Below are 20943 nucleotides of genomic sequence, written 5' to 3' on the forward strand. Positions count from 1 at the left end.
TAAACCTCAGTTTTCTTATCTGTTAAAATACATATAATGAAAGCAGCTAAGTCATAGGGTGCAATGAAGAGTCTAATGAAAATAATGTACATAGAAAAGTGCCTGGTACAAGAGCAAATCTACACTAATAAAAGAGAAGCATGCAAATTACTGTCACTTCGCTATGCTACCAGCCAATCAGAGTGAGTATGCAAATTAACCTGAAACCATGGCGGCAGGCCCCCCCCCCCCCCCCCCCCCCCCCGCCCGCTGCTCCGGGCCTGTGGGGTTTGGAGAAGTCGGATGCCAGCGCCTGAGGCTGGCTGCAGCCCGGGAGACAAAGAAGCTGCCTGCCCTCTGATCCCAGGCCACAGACAGCTGCAGAAGCCTCATGTCCACCTGCCCCACATCATGGGGGAGACAGAGAAACCGGGCCCCAGTGCCTGAGGCTGGGTGCGGCCAGGGAGACCAAGAAGCCGCCTGCCCCATGATCCCAGGCTGCAGCCAGCCAGAGAAGTCGCCCACACTGCATCCCAGGGAAGACAGAGAAGCTGCCCGCCTGTGGTCCAGGCACCAGCACCTGTGGCTGGCTGTGGCCCCGGAGACGGAGAAGCCGCCCGCCTGCGGTCCATGCACTAGCACCTGTGGCTGGCCACAGCCTGGTAGACGGAGAAGCCGCCCACCCGCAGTCCCCGGCACTAGCACCTGCGGCTGGCTGTGGCCCGGGAGACGGAGAAGCCACCCACCCCATGGTCCCAGGCACCAGCACTTACGGCTGCAGCCCAGGCGAAGCCACCTGCCCACCATCCCCTGCGGCTGCAGCCGGCCTGGGCGCCTATGGTTGACCAGAGGGAGGGAAGCCCGGATTCCGGGTGCCTCTGGTTGGCGGGAGGAGGGAATCCTGAGCCAAGGCAGAGGTGGTTAGGGGCAATCAAGCCAGCAGGGGAGCAGTTAGGGACAATCAGGCTGGCAGGCAGAAGAAGTTAGGGGCAATCAGGCAGGCAGGCAGGCGAGCGGTTAGGAGCCAGCAGTTCTGGATTGTGAGAGGTATGTCCGACTGCCAGTTATCCCCTGAGGGGTCCCAGATTGGAGAGGGTGCAGGCCGGGGCGAGGGACACCCACACCCCCCACCCCCCGCATGAATTTCATGCACCGGACCACTAGTACTATATAATTGTGTTAAATTTCCATTATTTTAAAATTAGAATGGAAACATCAATGAAAGAAACACATGACATAATTCTCCAAGTTCTAAAATTAAGACTGCCAATTTCTTCCCAATATCTATTCCTCCACTCTTTCTCCTAGTACTAGAATTCTCTGAATTTTTGCCAGACACATGGTCACCTGACTACCTTTCCCAGACTTCCTTAGAGCTGGTTGTGGGACAGTGGAATATGAATGAGGTGATGACTGGAGTTTCTGGGTCATCTCTTTGTAGATGCTTGTCTTGCTAGCTGTGAACTGAAGGCAACAACAATGACCCTGAAAGCCACATACTGAGGATGGCAGAGCTGTCCTCCAGCTCGGGACCACTCACCTCTGTGCTGTTAGTTGTAAGAGAAATAAACCTTTTGTTTAAAAATGTGGTCAAATATATAACATATATTATGCCATTTTAACCATTTTTAAGTGTATAATTCAGTGGCGCTAATTCCATTCAAAGCCATTACCACTATCTGTTTCCAAAACTTTCCCAACACTCCACAGGGAAATTTGGTAACCATTAAGAAATAACTCCCCAGTCTCCCCAGCCCCTGGTAACCATTAATGCTTTCTGAAGAGAAATAACTTTTATTTGTTTTAGTCTCTGTGCTTTTGCTTGACTCTTGTACAGTTGCTCAAACTATTCCCTAATATCCAGAGGACTGATATTGGGAATAGAGTGCTGCTAAAACAAAAATGAAAAAATGTACAGGAGTGGAAGGTGAGGACACAGACACCACAGGCTGGGAAGCTGGTAATCCTCATTACACCAGAGGTCCCATTTGTTAAAACTGTTGCGTGCTGTAATTTGGAAGGTAGGCCAATTACCTACTGAGTCTTAGCTGAGGGGAATTGTTTGGGAAAACTAATAATGTTGTTGTGTGTTTGCTGGTATTTGTTGCTTTTATAGAAATTACATGAGAAAGATGGGCTTAAATGAGAATTGGCCAGTTTGCAAAGACGGAAGGAAAAGCGATTTGCTGAGAGAGGTTCTGCCCGTGGCCCACAATCTAGGGCCTCGGGTTGCTGGAAAAGCCCGTTCCCCTGCATCCTAACATCAGGAGCAAAGACTGTCACTCAGTCACTGAACTGTGGAGCCTTGGTTGGGAAGGCTGTCTCCCTGCTCAAGTCTGCCGTTTCAGCCCTGAAGCGGGCACCATTAAATTGAGGAAGAGCAGGAGGGCCATGATACAGGAACCCATATATTAGAAAAGATTTGGTAGGTTTAAGAACTATGACCGAAAGTCATATAGTTATTTATTATTATTATTATTATTTTAAATCTTCACCCGAGTATATTTTTTTCCATTGATTTTCAGACGGAGTGGAAGGGAGGGAGAAGAAGGGAGGAGAGAGAGAGGGAGAGAAACATAGACGTGAGAGACACATTGATGGGTTGCTTCCCGCTCAACCAGGCCAGGGATTGAACCTGAAACCGAGGTACCGTGCCTTTGACTGGGAATTGAATCTGAGACCCTTCGGTCCGATGCTCTAACCACCAAGAAAACCAGCCAGGGCAGCGATAGTTATTTTTAACATAAATCTGATTGGAAGCAAACAGACAGAAAACCTACTAAGCTTTTTATTGGATTTTATTACCAAAGATGTAAGCCTGGCCTACAAACGCTGATGATTATTTGATTCCTAAAGCATTTCTCAGGCTTCGAGCTGGTATCGGCAGGAACCTATGCTAGTAGCCGCCCAGAATGTGGTTGTGGAGGGTAATGAACAAGAAAGAATTCCCTGCAGGTAAAACCGGGGGTCACATATATAATTGCTAAAGGAATCCCGGCAGGAAGGGTCAGGGTCAGACTCAGAAATGACGGCCTCCATATTCTCCAGCCGGCTGTTGGTCGCCGCCACCCTTAGGAGCCACCGGCCCCGGGGGCGCTGCGGCCGCTGCCCAGGTTCTGGGAAGTTCTGGATTGTTTAACAACCATGGACTCCAAGGACAGCAACAACAACAAAGGAATCTCTCACTACATGAATATGTGAGCGTGGAATTGTTGCAAGAAGCTGGAGTCGCCATTCCCAAAGGTCACGTGGCTAAGTCACCAGATGAAGCTTATGCAACTGCCAAAAAATTAGGTTCAAAAGATGTTGTGATAAAGGCACAGGTTTTTGTTTTTTTTTTAAAATATCTTTTATTGATTTTTTACAGAGAGGAAGGGAGAGGGATAGAGTTAGAGACATCGATGAGAGAGAAACATCGATCAGCTGCCTCCTGCACACTTCCTACTGGGATGTGCCCGCAACCAAGGTACATGCCCTTGACCGGAATCAACCTGGGAGCCTTCAGTCCCCAGGCCGACGCTCTATCCACTGAGCCAAACCGGCTAGGGCAAGGCACAGGTTTTAGCTGGTGGTAGAGGAAAAGGAACATTTGAAAGTGGTCTCAAAGGAGTGAAGATAGTTTTCTCTCCAGAAGGAGCAAAAGCTGTTTCCTCACAAATGAGTGGGAAAAAGTTGTTTACAAAGCAAACAGGAGAAAAGGGCAGAATTTGCAAGCAAGTGTTGGTTTGTGAGCAAAGATATCCCAGGAGAGGATACTACTTTGCAATAACAATGGAAAGGTCATTTCAAGGTCCTGTATTAATAGAAGTTCTCAAGGTGGTGTCAACATTGAAGATGTTGCTGCAGAGACTCCTGAAGCCATAAAGAACCTACTGATATTGTAGAAGGCATCAAAAAGGAATAAGCTGTCTGGCCTGCACAGAAGATGGGATTTCCACCTAATGTTGTGGATTCTGCAGCAGAAAACATGGTCAAGCTTTACAAACTTTTTCTGAAATATGATGCAACCATGGTAGAAATAAATCCTATGGTAGAGGATTCAGATGGAGCTGTGCTGTGTATGGATGCGAAGACCAATTTTGATTCTAATTCAGTTTATCGCCAGAAGAAAATCTTTGATCTCCAGAACTGGACTCAGGAAGATGAAAGGGACAAAGATGCAGCTAAGGCAGATATTGGCCTAGATGGGAATACAGGCTGTCTAGTAAATGGTGCTGGTTTGGCTATGGCCACAATGGATATAATAAAACTTCATGGAGGGACTCCAGCCAACTTTCTTGATGTTGGTGGTGGTGCCACAGTCCATCAAGTAACAGAAGCATTTAAGCTTATCACTTCAGATAAAAAGTTACTGGCTATTCTGGTCAACATTTTTGGAGGAATCATGAGGTGTGATGTTATTGCACAGGGTACAGTCATGGCAGTAAAGAATTTGGAAATTAAAATACCTATTGTGGTACGGTTACAAGGCACACGAGCGGATGATGCTAAGGCACTGATAACTGACAGTGGACTTAAAATTCTTGCTTGTGAAGACTTGGATGAAGCTGCTAAAATGGTTGTCAAGCTCTCTGAAATAGTGAACTTAGCCACACAAGCCCAGGTGGATGTGAAATTTCAGTTGCCGATCTGATCTCAGAATCCAGTGGATGGCGGAAGGTTTTAAACGTGCTATAATCATTAAAAATACTGTGTTCTGTGTTATTATTGTTCCTTTTCTCATTCATGTACAAAGATTATAATTGCCATCTAGGCATAAAAACTTGTAAAGCATTTGGTCTGCATTTAATTCTATTGCGAGTAGGCTGTTTGTATAAAGAATGTGTAAGGCAGTTATCTGGTTTCCTTTGTTGCGGCCTTCTTTCCACTTCTACAGAATGCCATTTGCAATATGCCAGTTTATTTTTGTTGGATACAACATTCTTCATTAATATGAGTCCTCTGAGGAAAATAAATCTGAAGATAAAGCTTTATTCTTTAGTGTTAGAAATATATCTAATAACTAGCCTTATTAGTAGAGCAATGTATTAAAACAATGCTTTATATAAGAAGTATTTATCTTCAACACCAGATACCTAACTAAATATACCCATCACTATTTATAAACAGAGCTTTCAAACACTCCTCAGAATATCCTTTTAAATATTTCAGTGAAGTAACTTAATTATTTGAACATTATCTGAATTGTTTCAAAACACCAATAACCGCAAGTCTTTATGATCCTGTGGTATTGAGAAGAACCTGTAGGTTTTCACCAAATAAAGGCATATATACTACAAAAAAAAAAAAAAAAAAAGGAATCCCTGCCTGAAAGAAGACCCAAAATAAGTCCAATGGGCTATCCCAGGAACTTCCTAGACTCAGAATCCTTATAATTCCTGCCAAACTGTTTCTGAACGTTGGAAGGCCTGCTATGTATCCCATTCTCTCCTTTTCCAAGTGGGAGTCTTTACTGTGGTTATTCTGTTCCTATTCTGCCACTGGGTGTGTGTGTTGGGTGAGTGGGCCAGACAAGTTGTCTTCCTTTTTCATTGGCTGCTACATCATGAGAAGCTACAATTGGGAGGACTGTCTATCACTGAGAGAGCCTAGTCTTTGAGTTCAAGGCAGTAACTGGTTGGAATCTGATACATGGTGAATGGGGGGAAATGTGCTCATGTTACTTGGGTAGACTGTGGTGCAACTGGCTGGCACACTCTTAAAATCCATTTTAATTCTTCCTTTTAGTAATAGAATCCACTCAGATGAGCAAATGGCTACCAATTGAAGACTATATTTCCCAGCCTCCCTTATAGCTAGATATAGCTATATAATGGAATTTGAATCAATGCAATATACATGTAACTGATATATGTAATCTTTAGGTCCTTTTCTTTTTTAAATAATTTTTGTTGATTTCAGAGAGGAAGGGAGAGTGAGCGAGAGATAAAAACATCAATGATGAGAGAGAATTATTGATTGGCTGCCTCCTGCACGCCCCACACTGGGGATTAAGCCTGCAAACCAGGCAGGTGCTCTGACTGGGAATTGAACCGTGCCCTCCTGGTTCATAGGTTGACGCTCAACCACTGAGTCACAATGGATGAGCTCTAGGTCTTTTTCTTAAAGATACTTTCACTCTACTTTATTTTCCTTCTTCCCAACAGATTGGGAAGATGACAACTGAAATGCCCTTGGAAGTCATTTGTTGAGGAGAGAGAGAGAGAAATGCCCCACCAGCCCTGGACTATCGACTTGGGAGAAGAATACAACTTTTAGTTTATTTAATCCATTCTATTTTTATTAGAATAGCTTAACCTGTGGCCAGACAAGGGAGGTTGTTAATGGGCAAGGAAAAACCTAAAATTCTAGGTCTGAGGAATTAGAAAGCATAATGCTCACATAAATAGGAATATTAGTCTCAGAGCTGACTTTCAACATTGGTTAACAAAGCAAACCCTTTTCTTAAAGTCCTCCATAACAACGAATAAACAAACAAAGACAAACATTTATAAGTACCTCTTTGCACCTTGTATTAAAAGCCATTTCCATCTTCCTTCTGGTTTCTGGGATACAACATTTCTTCATGACAGGAAAATAGTGTGGATATTTTAAGGTAATTTTGTACTTGTCATCATCTGTCTTTTCTAAACTATCAATGAAATCATCAGGAAGAGCACCTGCAAAAAATTCTCTCATACATCAAGTTTTCCACTCATTATTGATTAATTTAGCATTGGCATGGTGACATTAAGAACTCGAGGAATTTTGTGGAGTAATTAAAATTCAAGTAAAATAATGACAATTCTCAAATTTCATGAGGGTGGTGGTTAGAGAACAGGTGTCTCAGGAGATGCAAATCCAAAATATGAACAGGCTTCAGTGCTGGTTTGATGGAGAAGAGGAAAATTAAACCAAGCAAGATCCAAAACAAAATAAGAATAGACTAGTTTAAGTTACAATATAGGGGACATTGTGGGGCAAAAAATTTTTCAAGGCTATTAACCAAGAAAGATGATGAAATCTTCTCCGGACTGTCTCCAGAAACAGTATACACTCTCATTAGTCTATAACAGCCGTGGGCAAACTACGGACTGCGGGCCGGATCCGGCTGTTCTATCCGGTTCTCTTGCTCTCCCCTCCGCTCCTTTACTTTGAATTTATATTAGTTCACACAAACACTCCATTCATGCTTTTGTTCCGGCCCTCCGGTCCAGTTTAAGAACCCATTGTGGCCCTCGAGTCAAAAAGTTTGCCCACCCCTGGTCTATAATCTAAAAATGGCTTGGTGGTATTTTCTGTAGAAGGGATGGTGCGTTCTATAGAAGAGAGTGGATCATTTTTTAAAGAATTCTTTTAACTTTGACCTGCCAAACTGTGAGGTGACATTATCTGCCTAAATTACATGATTTCATCTAGAAAAATAACAAAATTTTACCAAGTTCAGCCTTGGAAAATACAAGGAAGGTATCATCCTCATTGAGGTTTTTGTTGAAGTCAATGCACAGCTCACTCATTCTTTTCTTCATTGCTTTGATTTCCTGAAACAAAGATACAAATACAGGACATTAACAATAGAACTGTCTCTTTGTATCACCATCAGTCAAGTAAATTTTACTTTAATATAGTTTGACTTCTGTACCCAACCCTCAGGAAGTCCTATCTTGGAGATGTACTTGATTACACAGTTGTCTGCTCTCTTCTAAGTGTCCATGACTACATCCCAGTTTTATAGAGCATTTGCAAACAAATGCAATTTATGAGCCCTAACATTTGTCTAGAAAATATTAGGTGGGATATCAAAGGAAGCAATATGAAGGGAACTACAAGAAAAAATGTGAAATAATTTTATTAATCTGTCCCACTTTTCTGAAAATGCTAGATAATGAAGTTTATGTAAACCACACTGGTTCTCCACGCGTGGCCCTGACCAAAAGCGTCAACATCACCTGGGAATTTGTTAGAAATGCAAATTTTTAAGACCCACACCAAATCTATTGAAACACAAACTCTCAGAGGTGGGTTCCTGGATTCAGAGTTTTAACAAGCCCTCCAGGTAATTCTGATGAACACTATATTTGACACATGCAGTCATTTTTGGACATCCTCGCTGTCTCCCTGGTTCCTTCCACTTCCTCCATATGCCACAGCAGTCATGGAGTTTGAGTGGGATCTGATTTCATCTGAAGTTCCAGGGGTGTAATCTCTGCACTGGTTATGTAATCCTGTCTGCACTGCACTAGTGACTGGTTCAGGTAACCCAGGCCTGGCATTTGCTCAATTAATGGTGGATTCAGGATCAGGCAGATGATCCAGTCTGGGCCATTAAGACATGAGGGGAGGTTTGATGGAGGCGTCTCTGTGTCCTTCTAGAATAGTGGGGTCTTTAGATTTGTAGTCATTCTATATAATCCTACATAATAAAAGCATAATATGCAAATCAACCAAACGGTGGAACGACGGGTTGGTGGGGGGCAGGGCCAGCGAACAGGTGGTGCCAGGCCAGCCAAGGCATGTGCCAGTGAACAGAAGGAGGAGACGTAAGGGGTGCAGGGTGAGGGGGCCGGCAGCGACCAGCAGCAGGGTGATGGGGCAACGCCATCCCCTAATTGCCTGCCTGGTGGCCTCCCACAGAGGGAGGCCACAGGTGGCAGTGGTGCAATGGGGGGCGGGGCCAGCTGCTCGCCACCTGCGCCTGTCCCCTGATTGGCCCACCTAGTCACCTTCCGCAGAGGGAGGCCAGACTGCATCTTCAGTTGGACATCCCCTGTGGGCTCCCGGACTGCGAGAGGGTGCAGGCCGGGCTGAGGGACACCCCCCACCCCCCGTGCATGAATTTTCATGCACCGAGCCTCTAGTTTTAGAAGTAAAAGGAGCTACCTTTGGATAGCACTAACTGTGAAGACAGAGTAGAGGAATAGAAAAATCAGGTGGCCACTGACACCACTGAGCATCTGGATCAGACTAACCTAGTGGTCGGCAAACTGCGCCGACCCATGAAGCCCAACTACCTCTGGACCTTCCAGCTATACAAGCAAGGAAATATCTTCTATTATTTAAACTGTTCCAACGGGGTTTTGTTAGCTGCAACCAAACACATTTTAACTAACACAGTGTTCATGCCCCAAACAGAACTGATGATGGACCAGGGCAATTCAGATAAGTGAGATCAGTCCCATTTTTCCTGTATCTAGGATGAAGAGGATTCAAGGTGTTCAAAGGGCATTCAGGTGCGAGAAAGGTGCCTGTATCTCAGGTCTATCTACCATGCTGACATCACATGGTCTACATTCCTTTCAAACTAGTTTCTAGTTCTACTGCCTAGAAGAATCACCTGGAAATAAATCATTTTTTCTTTTCCAAAGTATGAATTAGTTCTACAGCCGAGATTATTTCTGAAACTGGAAGATTTGATAGGCAGTAGACAAAAGAAAACGTTTGAGAAGCATTTTTCAGCAGCTGATCTGTCCGCCTTTAAGGGGCATATAGTAATCGCAGGTATTCCATTTCGAAGTGCTGGTTTTAAAATGCCCCACCATAAGGATTTTATTACCAGTGCCCTATCTCTGTAAGACCAAAGGAATAAAAACACAAGTCAACTATTAAGGCCTGGAACTAGTCATTAAAGAATGTAAGATAGAGCAGAGAAAACAGGTCCAGCACACATGAAATAAATAAAACTTGGACAGGGTTAAAGAAAAATTAAGTTGCCAGCTGTTTGTCAGTCACCATAAGGTGGATAGGAGTTGTGGGATTTAAAACCACTGACTATCCAATGCATTGTAAATGGATTTCTATTATGCATTATTTCCCCACATTAAAAACATGTGTTTCCTTATTTCCTGTTTGTTGTTGTTGTTGTTATATTCTGTTTTATTTACTCTCTTTTTTCCCCACAAAGAAAAGGAAACATAATCTCACATTTTGGACTTGTTCTGGAAGATGGAGCCCATTTCTTTTTCCCATTTTAACTGACTTTTCCAAGTATCGCCTGGCTTCAGGCTTTATCTTCCCCAGATCACAGGTTTCCTAAAATTAAAGATTGTGAAAACATTCTGTTACAGCAGTGTCAGTAAATTATAAACTAGAGGCCAGAGCAAATTTATTCATCACCTCTGTTGAGCTATGTAGCACAAAGGTGATTATGAGGCAGGTCCTTTTGAAGACCTAATTTCTTTTATGCTTTCATGAGCCTCTGCTTACCTAAAACAGAAAAATTAAACAAAAAGCTAACCAGAATTGCCCTGCCTTGCATCAGAATCAAGCGTGCCTGTACCATTTGAGAGTGTGATCATAGCAGCATTTGCATAATCGCATTCTCAGTATTCTCTATGACCCAGTGGTCTTTCTCACAAAACACATTCCTTATCACAAATCATCTGGATTTAATTTTCTATCATTTGCTAACCTGGTTCCACTTGAGAGGCAGGCATAAAAATAAAGGGCAAATAATACACAGTGGAGAGTGGGACTCTTTGGCCAACATACCAAAAAAGTACAGCTGGATAAAGGCTTCTAGCATTTTTAAAATGCCTTACTGCCATTTAGAAAGAGAGATCAGGGGGCTACAGCAAGCTGCACATGAACAAATATGTGGGGGAAATGAGTCTGCACAGCACACAGGAGGAACACTGGACAGTGCATTTCAACCTGCCAGCAGCAACACGAACAGCACTCACTCAAAGGAGTGAAGGGCCCTGAAGGATGAGCCACAGCAAGGTATAAAAACACTGCTATTTATTCAAAACAGGTGGCAAAATATACATGGCACATATGGAAGGCTGGTCAGTTTGTGGTCCCTGGGAGGAAATGGACTCCAGATAGAGGATAACAGATTCAGTTTGGTTGAGAATCTATGAGGGATTTTGTCTCTAGAGCCTTAGAGACCAGTCAGCATTAGGACCCTGTCATTGGCTGCACTCTCTCTGCATGAAAGACCTGGGCTATCCATCCCTGAGCTTTGTATTTCCCCAACTAATTAGATCTTTAAAAGGCCAAATTAGATCTTAGCTTTAGAGCCTGCATTTTTATCATTGGTGCAAGGCTTTTGCTGCAATAATTCTGTAATTTTTTACATTTTGTTGTAGCAGGTAGAGTTGTACTCTGAGAGTGCTACTTAATAAAACAATCTGTATCTCACCTTGCCTGACTGGGAAATGAGATTTTGAAAATCCCTAATGAGAACTTAGAAGTCAGATGAAAACAGAGTTAAGGAAAATTAGAAATTCTGAGGAAAGTTTAAAAAAATACATATATAATACATAGGTAGAATGGAAATTTGATTATTGGGAATGAAATAAAAATAGACTATAAAGATCATGATTTGATCATACGAAATAATAACTAGAGTCAAAAAGAAAAAAGAAAACAACTTAATAAAGAATAATCATAAAGTTCTTTTAATTAATGTTATTTTTATAGTGCCAAATATGAACAATTCTGAACCACAGAGATTATAGATAAGAGGCTGAAACATGCTCATCTGATATGAGGGAATAGACAGCATATACTCTTATATGTCTAAATAAAGACATGACTACATATTCTGTAGTGAGTTACGAATAAAGTAGTTGAATAACACTGCTGTTTTATTTCAACTCTGTCAACTTGCTAAAAGGAACAAAATTTTTGAGATTTTTGCAAAAAGAAACATGTAAAATTAAACAAAAATGCCTGAATTATATAAAACATTGGCTGTTTTCCAAATTGCTGAGTTGTCATCAAAATAAAAATTCAAAGCACAGAGGGGATAAAAATACTAGAAAGCAAATCAACAGTGGTTATGAAAAGACCAAAACACTCATGGCCGACTCACCTCCAACATTTATTATACATACTAGTAATTTCCCTGAGTCCTGGAAAATGTGAGGATGACAGACAGGAATGACTGTGGCATGCAGCTTCAACATTTGTCGATATGATGGCCAAAAGCACATGATGTTTACAGAAAAACAACTCAGTCCCATTTGCTTCTAGTTGATCTGATCTAATATAAGTCTTGTAATATTTTGAAAATTCAGAGGTTTTTATATTGAACCATCAAGTTCATGATGGCTAAAAAGCCTTAGATTTGTAGATGTACACTCTTTTAATGTGTCATACTTTAAAAAAAATATATTTTTATTGATTTCAGAGGAAGGGAGAGGGAGAGAGAGACAGAAACATCAATGATGAGAGAGAATCATTGATTGGCTTCCTCCTGCACATACCCTACTGGGGATCAAGCCCGCAACCCAGGCATGTGCCCTTGGCCAGAATTGAACCTGGGACCCTTCAGTCAGCAGGCCGACACTCTATCCACGGAGCCAAACTGACTAGAGCTAGATGTACACTCTTTTATATTTGGTCTTTACTCTTAAGTGAATGTAATCAGCAATTAAACATAAACCTAAGTGGTATAACATAACATTATATAACACTGTGCTATGCCCATTATTATAACAATTAGAAACAAAATCTAGAAGCATTCAAGTACTTTTTATTGCTGGTCAAAGGTTTTCACTTTTTTATTGTAGATTTTTCTTTTTCTTTTAAAGGGATTCATAACATCATTTACCTGTAAATGAACAATTCTCAAAAATATATCTTCTCTCATGCTCATCTCGATATCAAAGCGAGAAAGTCTTTTGTCCGCTTCTGTGCTTGCTGCCCGTACTTCTTTGTCAGAGGAGACATGCTGGGGAAAGTCTAGCATGGTTCGTTCCACTGTTAATAGAGGGGGAAACTGTAAGGACTCCTCAAGTCAGTATTAAGACAAATACCTCCTGTCTAGATGAATGACTATCCTGATAAAAGTTTTCATTTTATACTTTCTGTAAAAGTTTCTAAGGCTATAAAAAAACACAGCATTTAATGCAGAGCCTGGCTGTCCCAGTGGCATTATAAGGAACAATAGGGTGTACACTGAGCACTTATTAAAGTATTCTTTGGGTGTAATTTACTAAGTGGGAATATAGAAGAATAAAGACATAGTTCTTATATTAAGGCATTTTGTGATCTGGGGAGTGGTGTTGGGGAACAGCATGTGAAAAGACAAAGAACAATGCAGGACAGAGCAGGTTAGTTGCTAAATGAATGGGATAGTAACTGAAAGGCAGCCATGCGGAGGGCTGGCCACCGTGCAGTGCCTCGTGGAGAGGGCTGGGCCTTAGAGGATGGTGGGCAAAGTAGAGGCTGGAGAAGCAGAGAGTGCAAGCTTGGGGAGGGCAGAGGAAGAGGCAGAGGATGTTTAAAACATAAGCACACCAAGTTAGTGGGGTGGCTTTTTTTTAGAAGTTTTTTTTTTTCTTTTTAAAACATATATTTTTATTGATTCCAGAGAGGAGGGGAGAGGGAGAGATAGAAACATCAATAATGAGAGAGAATCATTAATCGGCTGCCTCCTGCATGCCCCCTATTGGGGATTGAGCCCACAACCTGGGCATGTGCCCTGACTGGGAATAGAACTGTGACCTCCTGGTTCATATGTTGCTGCTCAACCACTGAGCCACACCAGCAGGCTAGAATAGAAGTTCTTAACCTGCATAAAGATTTCTTAAATAATTTAATCAAAGTTACATGCCCCCCCCATACAAACATTCATACAAACAATGAGTTCCATACAATTTCAGAGGATTCCTGGGAAACTCAGTAGACACATCCAGCAAAGAGCTGAATATTGGGTCTATTCCTGTTAAATGATGGTGCTAATGTAGTCTACTCTAACTTTTACATATTAAAGTTGCTTCTGGGTTTTTCACATATTTTTTGTGTGTGGCTTTAATTGGGCAAAAATCTGATGTCAATGAAATAATCCATGCTATAAAACAAATGAGTATGGTTTATAGTGATGGTTGTGGTTATGCTATGACAATGAATACATTTTTATTTTATATATAGTACTTTAAAGGTATTGTAAATTGGCAAAGTTTACACATGTGATATATGGTAAACAGTAGAGCTATCCTTTACATACCAAGAAACTGTACAATTAAAGAAGCCACCTCACTCTTATCAGTCCTCTTAAAACATTGTTACAAATAAAGGTGTAAAAAATTGCCACAAATATCTGAATAAATTAATAATGTGTTTTAAAAAATCAAATTAGATAACTATTTGTAAGGATTTGATTTAGTCTATAATTTTATGTCTCTTAAATAATGAAACAGATTTAAATTTTAATACCTATAGTATTTAAGTGATACAATTAACTAATAGTTATCATTTCTGTTTACTTTTAAAATAAGCTCAAAAAGATTATTAAGAAGGGCAAAACTGACAGAGAAACCAAGATGGCGGCATAGGTAAACACTTGAACTTGCTGCCTCGCACAACCACTTCAAAACTACAACTAAAAGACAAAACAGACATCATCCAGAACCACAGGAAGGCTGGCTGAGTGGAAATTCTATAACTAGAACGAAAGAGAAAAGCACACTGAGACTCAGAGGAGCTGCAGAAGTAAAGTGCGGAGATACGGAGGGGCATGCACGCGGAAAGGGCTGGCAACTGAGGACACAGTTGTCTTTTTCAATTGGAAGGGAGAAACAAGCTCCCGACTGTTCTGAACTCCAGTTCCGGGCGAGACTCTGGGGACCCAGACTCATATGGGGGGAAACTGGACTGTCTGGCATGGGGCCGGAAGATGAGGGTGGCTTTTTCTCAGAGGTGCTTGCAGTGATTACCACGGGACACTGAGACCTCGGGGGCCTCTTAGGGCAGGGCTGACTGGAAGCCATTGCTGTTTGCTCCACCCTATTGATTCCCTGAGAACCCGCCCCACCCAATTTACAACCCTACACCAGATGTGTGCAGAGGCTTTTGCATATGAATGGCCTGGCCCTTTGCAATCTAAAATTACCTAACAAACTGCAGCTGGGTCAGAGAGCCCCAGAACTTCCAAAAGAAGGCCCAAGGCTCCATAGCAGCTTGCACTGCTTCACAGCTGGGCCTCATCTGGGCACATCCAAACCCCAAACAAAGAAGAAGAATCTGCAGATCTCTCCATAGCTCCTGCTGGGTGGCCTCAGGCATAGCTAAATTTGCACCTCCTTGGAGATCCAAGAGCCAGTGTACCCAGTGGTCAGAATGGGACCAACCAGATTACAACTCCACAGATCCATAAGGGACACACTCAGGGGGCAGACTCAGTGAGCACCAAAGCCCCACTGAAGCAAGTCCTGCCCCATAAGGTTGTCTCTAGCACAGAAGTTCTCCCATCGTAGACACAACTGATCCTCACAGCCAGTTGGCCTGGTGGTCAATTCCTCCCAGTGATACCAACAACAATCAAGGCTTAACTACAACAAGACTATGCACACAGCCCACAAAGGGGTGCACCAAGAGTGTCCACCTCAGGTAACGGGGGAGGCTGAGCCACTGGGCCCTATAGGACACCTAGCACACAAAGCCACTCTATCAACACAGGGAAGCAGCCAAAATGTGGAGACAAAGAAACAGATAACAAATGATAGAAATGGAGAAAAGCAAACGACTGGATATAGAGTTCAAAACCACGGTTATAAGGTTTTTCAAGAATTTTCTAGAAACCGCCAATAAATTCAGTGAGTCCCTCCAGGATATGAAAAAGGACCAACTAGAAATTTAGCATACACTGACTGAAATAAAGAATAATATACAGAGATCCAACAGCAGACTAGAGGATCACAAGAATCAAGTCAAAGATTTGAAATACGAAGAAGCAAAAAACACCCAACTGGAAAAGCAAAAAGCAAAAAGAATCCAAAAATATGAAGACAGTGTAAGAAGCCTTTGGGACAACTTCAAGCGTACCAACATCCGAATTATGGGGGTGCCAGAAGAAGAGAGAGAGCAAGATACCGAAAACCTATTTGAATAAATAATGACAGAAAACTTCCCCTACCCGGTGAAAAAAAATAGACTTACAAGTCCAGAAAGCACAGAGAACCCCAAACAAAATGAATCCAAAGAGGACCACACCAAGACATATTATAATTAAAATGCCAAGAGCAAAAGACAAAGAGAGAATATTAAAAGCAGCAAGAGAAAAACAGTCAGTTACCTACAAGGGAGTACCCATAAAAATGCCAGCTGATTTCTCAACAGAAACTATGCAGGCCAGAAGGGAGTGGCAAGAAATATTCAAAGTGATGAATAGCAAGAACCTACAACCAAGATTACTCTACCCAGCAAAGCTAACATTCAGAATTGAAGGTCAGATAAAGAGCTTCACAGATATGAAAAAGCTAAAGGAGTTCATCACCGCCAAACCAGAATTATATGAAATGCTGAAGGGTATTCTGTAAGAAAAGGAAGAAGAAGAAAAAGGTAAAGATAAAAATTATGAACAACAAATACATATCTATCAACAAGTGAATCTAAAAATCAAGTGAATAAAAAATCTGATGAACAGAATAAACTGGTGAATATAATAGAATCAGGGGCATAGAAAGGGAATGGACTGACAATTCTCGGGGGAATGGGGATTGGGGGGTGCGGGAAGAGACTGGACAAAAATCGTACACCTATGGATGAGGACAGTGCAGGGGGGAGGACAAAAATCGTACACCTATGGATGAGGACAGTGCAGGGGGGGTAAGGGCAGAGGGTGGGGTGGGAACCGGGTGGAGGGGAGCTATGGGGGTAAAAAAGAGGAACAACTGTAATAATCTGAACAATAAAGATTTATTTTTTAAAAAAAGGGCAAAATTGCTCAAGAACTCAAATGAGCATCATAAAATATAGGAACCTAAAGTTGGAAACAAATTCTTTTTTTTTTTTTTTAATATATTTTATTGATTTTTTTACAGAGAGGAAGGGAGAGGGATAGAGAGCCAGAAACATCGATGAGAGAGAAACATCGATCAGCCGCCTCCCGCACACCCCCCACTGGGGATGTGCCCGCAACCAAGGTACATGCCCTTGACCGGAATCGAACCCGGGACCCTTCAGTCTGCAGGCCGATGCTCTATCCACTGAGCCAAACCGGTTTCTGCCAAATTCTTAAATAATAATATTGGAAACCATTTCCTTCCTTCCTTTGCCCACAAAGACCTGCAGTCAGACTTAAACTCTAGCTGCCAAACTATAAACAATGCTGATGTCTAGTAACTGACACTAAACGGGAGGGTTTTATTTTTTTTAAATATATTTTTATTGATTTCAGAGAGGAAAGGAGAGGGATAGAGAGATAGAAACATCCTGTACGTACCCCCCCTGCACTGTCCTCATCCATAGGTGTACGATTTTTGTCCTCCCCCCTGCACTGTCCTCATCCATAGGTGTACGATTTTTGTCCAGTCTCTTCCCGCACCCCCCAATCCCCATTCCCCCGAGAATTGTCAGTCCATTCCCTTTCTATGCCCCTGATTCTATTATATTCACCAGTTTATTCTGTTCATCAGATTTTTTATTCACTTGATTTTTAGATTCACTTGTTGATAGATATGTATTTGTTGTTCATAATTTTTATCTTTACCTTTTTCATCATTTCATCATTCATCAATCATTCATCAGCTGCCTCCTGCACACCCCCTACTGGGGGTTTAGCCCACAACCTGGGCATATGCCCTTGATGGGAATCAAACCAGTGACCTTTCAGCCCACAGGCCGACACTCTATCCACTGAGCCAAACCAGCTAGGGCATAAACGGGAGGGGTTTTAACAGCTCTTGCTGGAGGCAGAATGAACAATAAGAACATACAGATCAGAGAAAGTTAGTCTTTAAAAGGCTATTCTTTGGATGATTAATCCACAAAGACAAATTTATGAGAGAGCAAAAACATACATCACAAACCTAAAAGTATATTTAAAAGATATATTATTGGGGAAAAAGATAATAAAAAAAATTTTGTTTTTGTTTTTTCCCCCACTGATTTTCATATTTGTTAAGTATATACGTAAGTTACCAGGCTGGCATGCCAACTTGGCCATAAGTGAATAAGGAAGTTCGTATCTGAAACTGGGACAAACCATATATAGGGTGGGAGATGCATATGAAATTGCCTACTGGGAAAGCTCTGCTGAATGGGGACCAACCCCTTCCCTTTTGACTTGGACTAATGAGACCAATCAGATCCTTTTTATTCAGAGTTTAAACTCAGGACTTGCAGCAAGATGTAGTGGCCAATGATGAGAGTGATGCAGTTGGTAGTTGAGGCAGAAACTGAAACAGAAGAGCAGAGGTCAGAGAGAGTAGCCCAGTCCCCATTGTGGTGGGATAGAGTGGGGAACTCTTGGTGTTGAGGGGTTGGAGAGGGTAAAGCGATGACCAGGGCACTAGGGCTGTGGAGGGTTCTGGACAACCTTCCAAATTCCAAAAGACATACTAATGTTTACGTTATCCATATTCTTATGAAGCCTGGATACATAGCCAAGGTTGCTTAGTCATAATTATCCTACGAAATATATCCAGCCCATAGAGGTAATTCCTGTGAATCTTCATTTCTTATAACTCAGAGAGTCTAATACTCATATAATAAAAATTATGTATTATAAATGTAGGGAAAATGGAAAATAGAGAAAAGCATGAAGAGAAAAGTAAAAAAGCCAATGGTCAGCCCACCATCTAAGATACTAACCATTATTAAAATTTGTGTTATTAAATTATTAAAATTTTCTTTTGGCTTTCCTTCTATGTCCTTTTCTCTAGGTCATTAAATACTGCTTCTAAACATTATTTTGTTATTATGTTTAAAAATATTTTTATTGATTTTTAGGGAGAGAAAGAGAGGGCGAGGAACATCGACTGGTTGCTTCCTGTACGTACCCTGACCGGGGTTGGAAAGCTGCAAGCTCGGGATGTGCCCTGACTAGGCATCAAACTGGGGACCTTTCTGTGCACAGGACGATGCTCAACTGACAGGCACCAGCCAGGGTTATACATGATTTTAATGGCTCCACAGTGTGAGGGCGAATGTATCACAATTTACTTAGTCATTTTATTAGCTGACATTTAGGAGTTGTTCCAAGCTTTTGTTTATGAGAATAACTGTCTATACAATATACAAATTTATAGATGACTTTTTCCTGTATCTGATTATTTCCTTAATTAAATGCATAGATGTAGAATTACTAGGCCAGGGTTTGAACTTCTTAAAAGTTTTCATAGATACTGTCAATGTTCTCCAAAAAGCAGCTGTAATGAGTGTACATTTTATAGCACCTTTGCTAACACAATAAAAAATTTTAATCTGAGGTAACTTAATTCCAAGCAATTCATCAATCATTAGGTAAAAATCAATAACTTGTAAAATTGGAAAACGGATTGCTAAGACAGAAAACGCAAAATGGTTTATGATGCCCACAAAATGAAATGTTGATGTGCTTTTGCATCCTACTCACCTATGTACTTCACCTCTACATCAGCCAGTGCCTGCAAACAGTTCTCATAAGTTACTTCCTCAAGGTCAAGCATTCCAATTGCATCGTACACCTGTTTGGTCTGCACAATGAGCTCCTCGGTTCTTGTTTTAATTTGTTCTGGTGAAAGATCCCATCTTAAAACATTCCTGCCAGCCGCAGTACAGGCAGACATTGCCTGAAGAGGAGACATCACTTCTCTCCCTAAAGTCATTCTGAATAAAGTCCTGCAACCACCAATTCTAAAGAGAATCAGAAAGAGAATAAAAATTAGGCATTTCTGTTGATCTAAAGTCAATAGACAAGTGGGTATTATCTAATTAAATTTAAATAAAAAAGAAATTTTAATAAAATTGAGCAATTTCTTTCCGCTGAACACATATGCACAACGCTCCTGTAAAAGTGTCAATTCAGGAATCGGACACCTGGGGGCTTATGGGATCTCCTGACAGGACCTGCCCACTCTTTCTAGGCAATAGTGCTGGTGTTATTCGAGGTGGCAGGCAGGATGCCTGCCTTCTGATGTGTTTTTGGGTGAGGTGCTGAGCAAGCCAAGGAGAGGTTAGGTTCCTGGTTAAACTGAAGACTTCATTTGGGAACCAAAAATCTTAAATCTCTTGGACCTTGAGCCACATGGTTTCTCTGGAAAGTATACATTCCCCCCCCCCCCACCCCCAGCAAAATGTTGAAGGTTATGTTATTGAGGAATAAACTGATATGGATATGTGGAACTTATTTAATGGCACACTGTACTAGAAATATGAAGGGGATTTAACACCAACTCTTATTAGAGCTTTTTAAAAATTGGGAAATTGCCGAAACCGGTTTGGCTCAGTGGATAGAGCATCGGCCTGCGGACTGAAGGGTCCCAGGTTCGATTCCGGTCAAGGGCACGTACCTTGGTTGTGGGCACATCCCCAGTAGGAGGTGTGCAGGAGGCAGCTGATCGATGTTTCTCTCTCATCGATGTTTCTAACTCTCTATCCCTCTCTCTTCCTCTCTGTAAAAAATCAATAAAATATATTTAAAAAAAATAAAAATAAAAATTGGGAAATTATCAAAATGCACATGAATCAAGTTTTAATATACTGTACAATGGTGAATAGGCTGTCCATTGTGACATGTCTTTCTCTGAATTCTCAGGCATGCTTTGGCAGTGCAAGAGCTCTGTAACATTAACAAATTCAATAAAAAGTAAGTATATATAAAAAAACTCTCAATGCTCTTATATTTTTTCTTGAATATAGATTTAATGAAATTTGTATTTTCCAAACATTAAATTGTTTATGTAATCAAATCATAGAAAAATAAAGTTATATGTCAAAGACATAATAATTGTCCTTTATAAATTAAACCAGTAATTTTTCTTATTTAAATGTTTTTCCTGGCCACCTACTACGTATGAAGACTCAAAAATGTTTGAGATTCAGCATTCAAATTTAGGTTGAACACCAGTTAAAAAAATCTTAACCAAAGTATCAAGAATGGAAGTTTGAATTTAAAACTTGGAAAATGAATTCTGGTATAGCTATGAAATTATTCTAAAAGAAAAAATTAAGAATAATGATACCAGCTCTCCACGCCCTTACACACTCAAATTCATAACTGGTGCCATGTGTGCATCTATCCACAGATGCATGTGTTTGTGTGTACGGATAATTTTG

The 20943-nt window shown here is 41.3% G+C and overlaps 1 protein-coding gene and 1 pseudogene across 4 annotated transcripts in view; one reads left to right on the plus strand and one right to left on the minus strand.

Moving 5' to 3' along the window:
- Positions 1 to 20943, minus strand: part of NLN (neurolysin) — a 99461-nt gene that overhangs the window by 34757 nt on the left and 43761 nt on the right. The window contains exons 2-6 of one of the 3 annotated variants that reach the window (XM_080681406.1): positions 19262 to 19521; positions 12515 to 12663; positions 9880 to 9987; positions 7397 to 7499; positions 6478 to 6605 (exon numbers count right to left, since the gene is read on the minus strand). In XM_080681406.1, the coding sequence (XP_080537532.1) occupies positions 6478 to 6605; positions 7397 to 7499; positions 9880 to 9987; positions 12515 to 12663; positions 19262 to 19521 (748 nt within the window). Of the gene's footprint in view, positions 1 to 6477; positions 6639 to 7396; positions 7500 to 9879; positions 9988 to 12514; positions 12664 to 19261; positions 19522 to 20943 lie in introns of all 3 variants that reach the window. The other 2 variants (XM_080681405.1, XM_080681407.1) reach the window with 2 other exon arrangements.
- On the plus strand, positions 3005 to 4612 carry LOC308254874 (succinate--CoA ligase [ADP-forming] subunit beta, mitochondrial-like; annotated as a pseudogene). Its single transcript has 2 exons — positions 3005 to 3302; positions 3538 to 4612. The product of its transcript is annotated as a succinate--CoA ligase [ADP-forming] subunit beta, mitochondrial-like (transcript).

The sequence above is a fragment of the Plecotus auritus genome (genome assembly GCF_963455305.1).
Source record: "Plecotus auritus genome assembly, chromosome: 7".
Taxonomy (NCBI): domain Eukaryota; kingdom Metazoa; phylum Chordata; class Mammalia; order Chiroptera; family Vespertilionidae; genus Plecotus; species Plecotus auritus.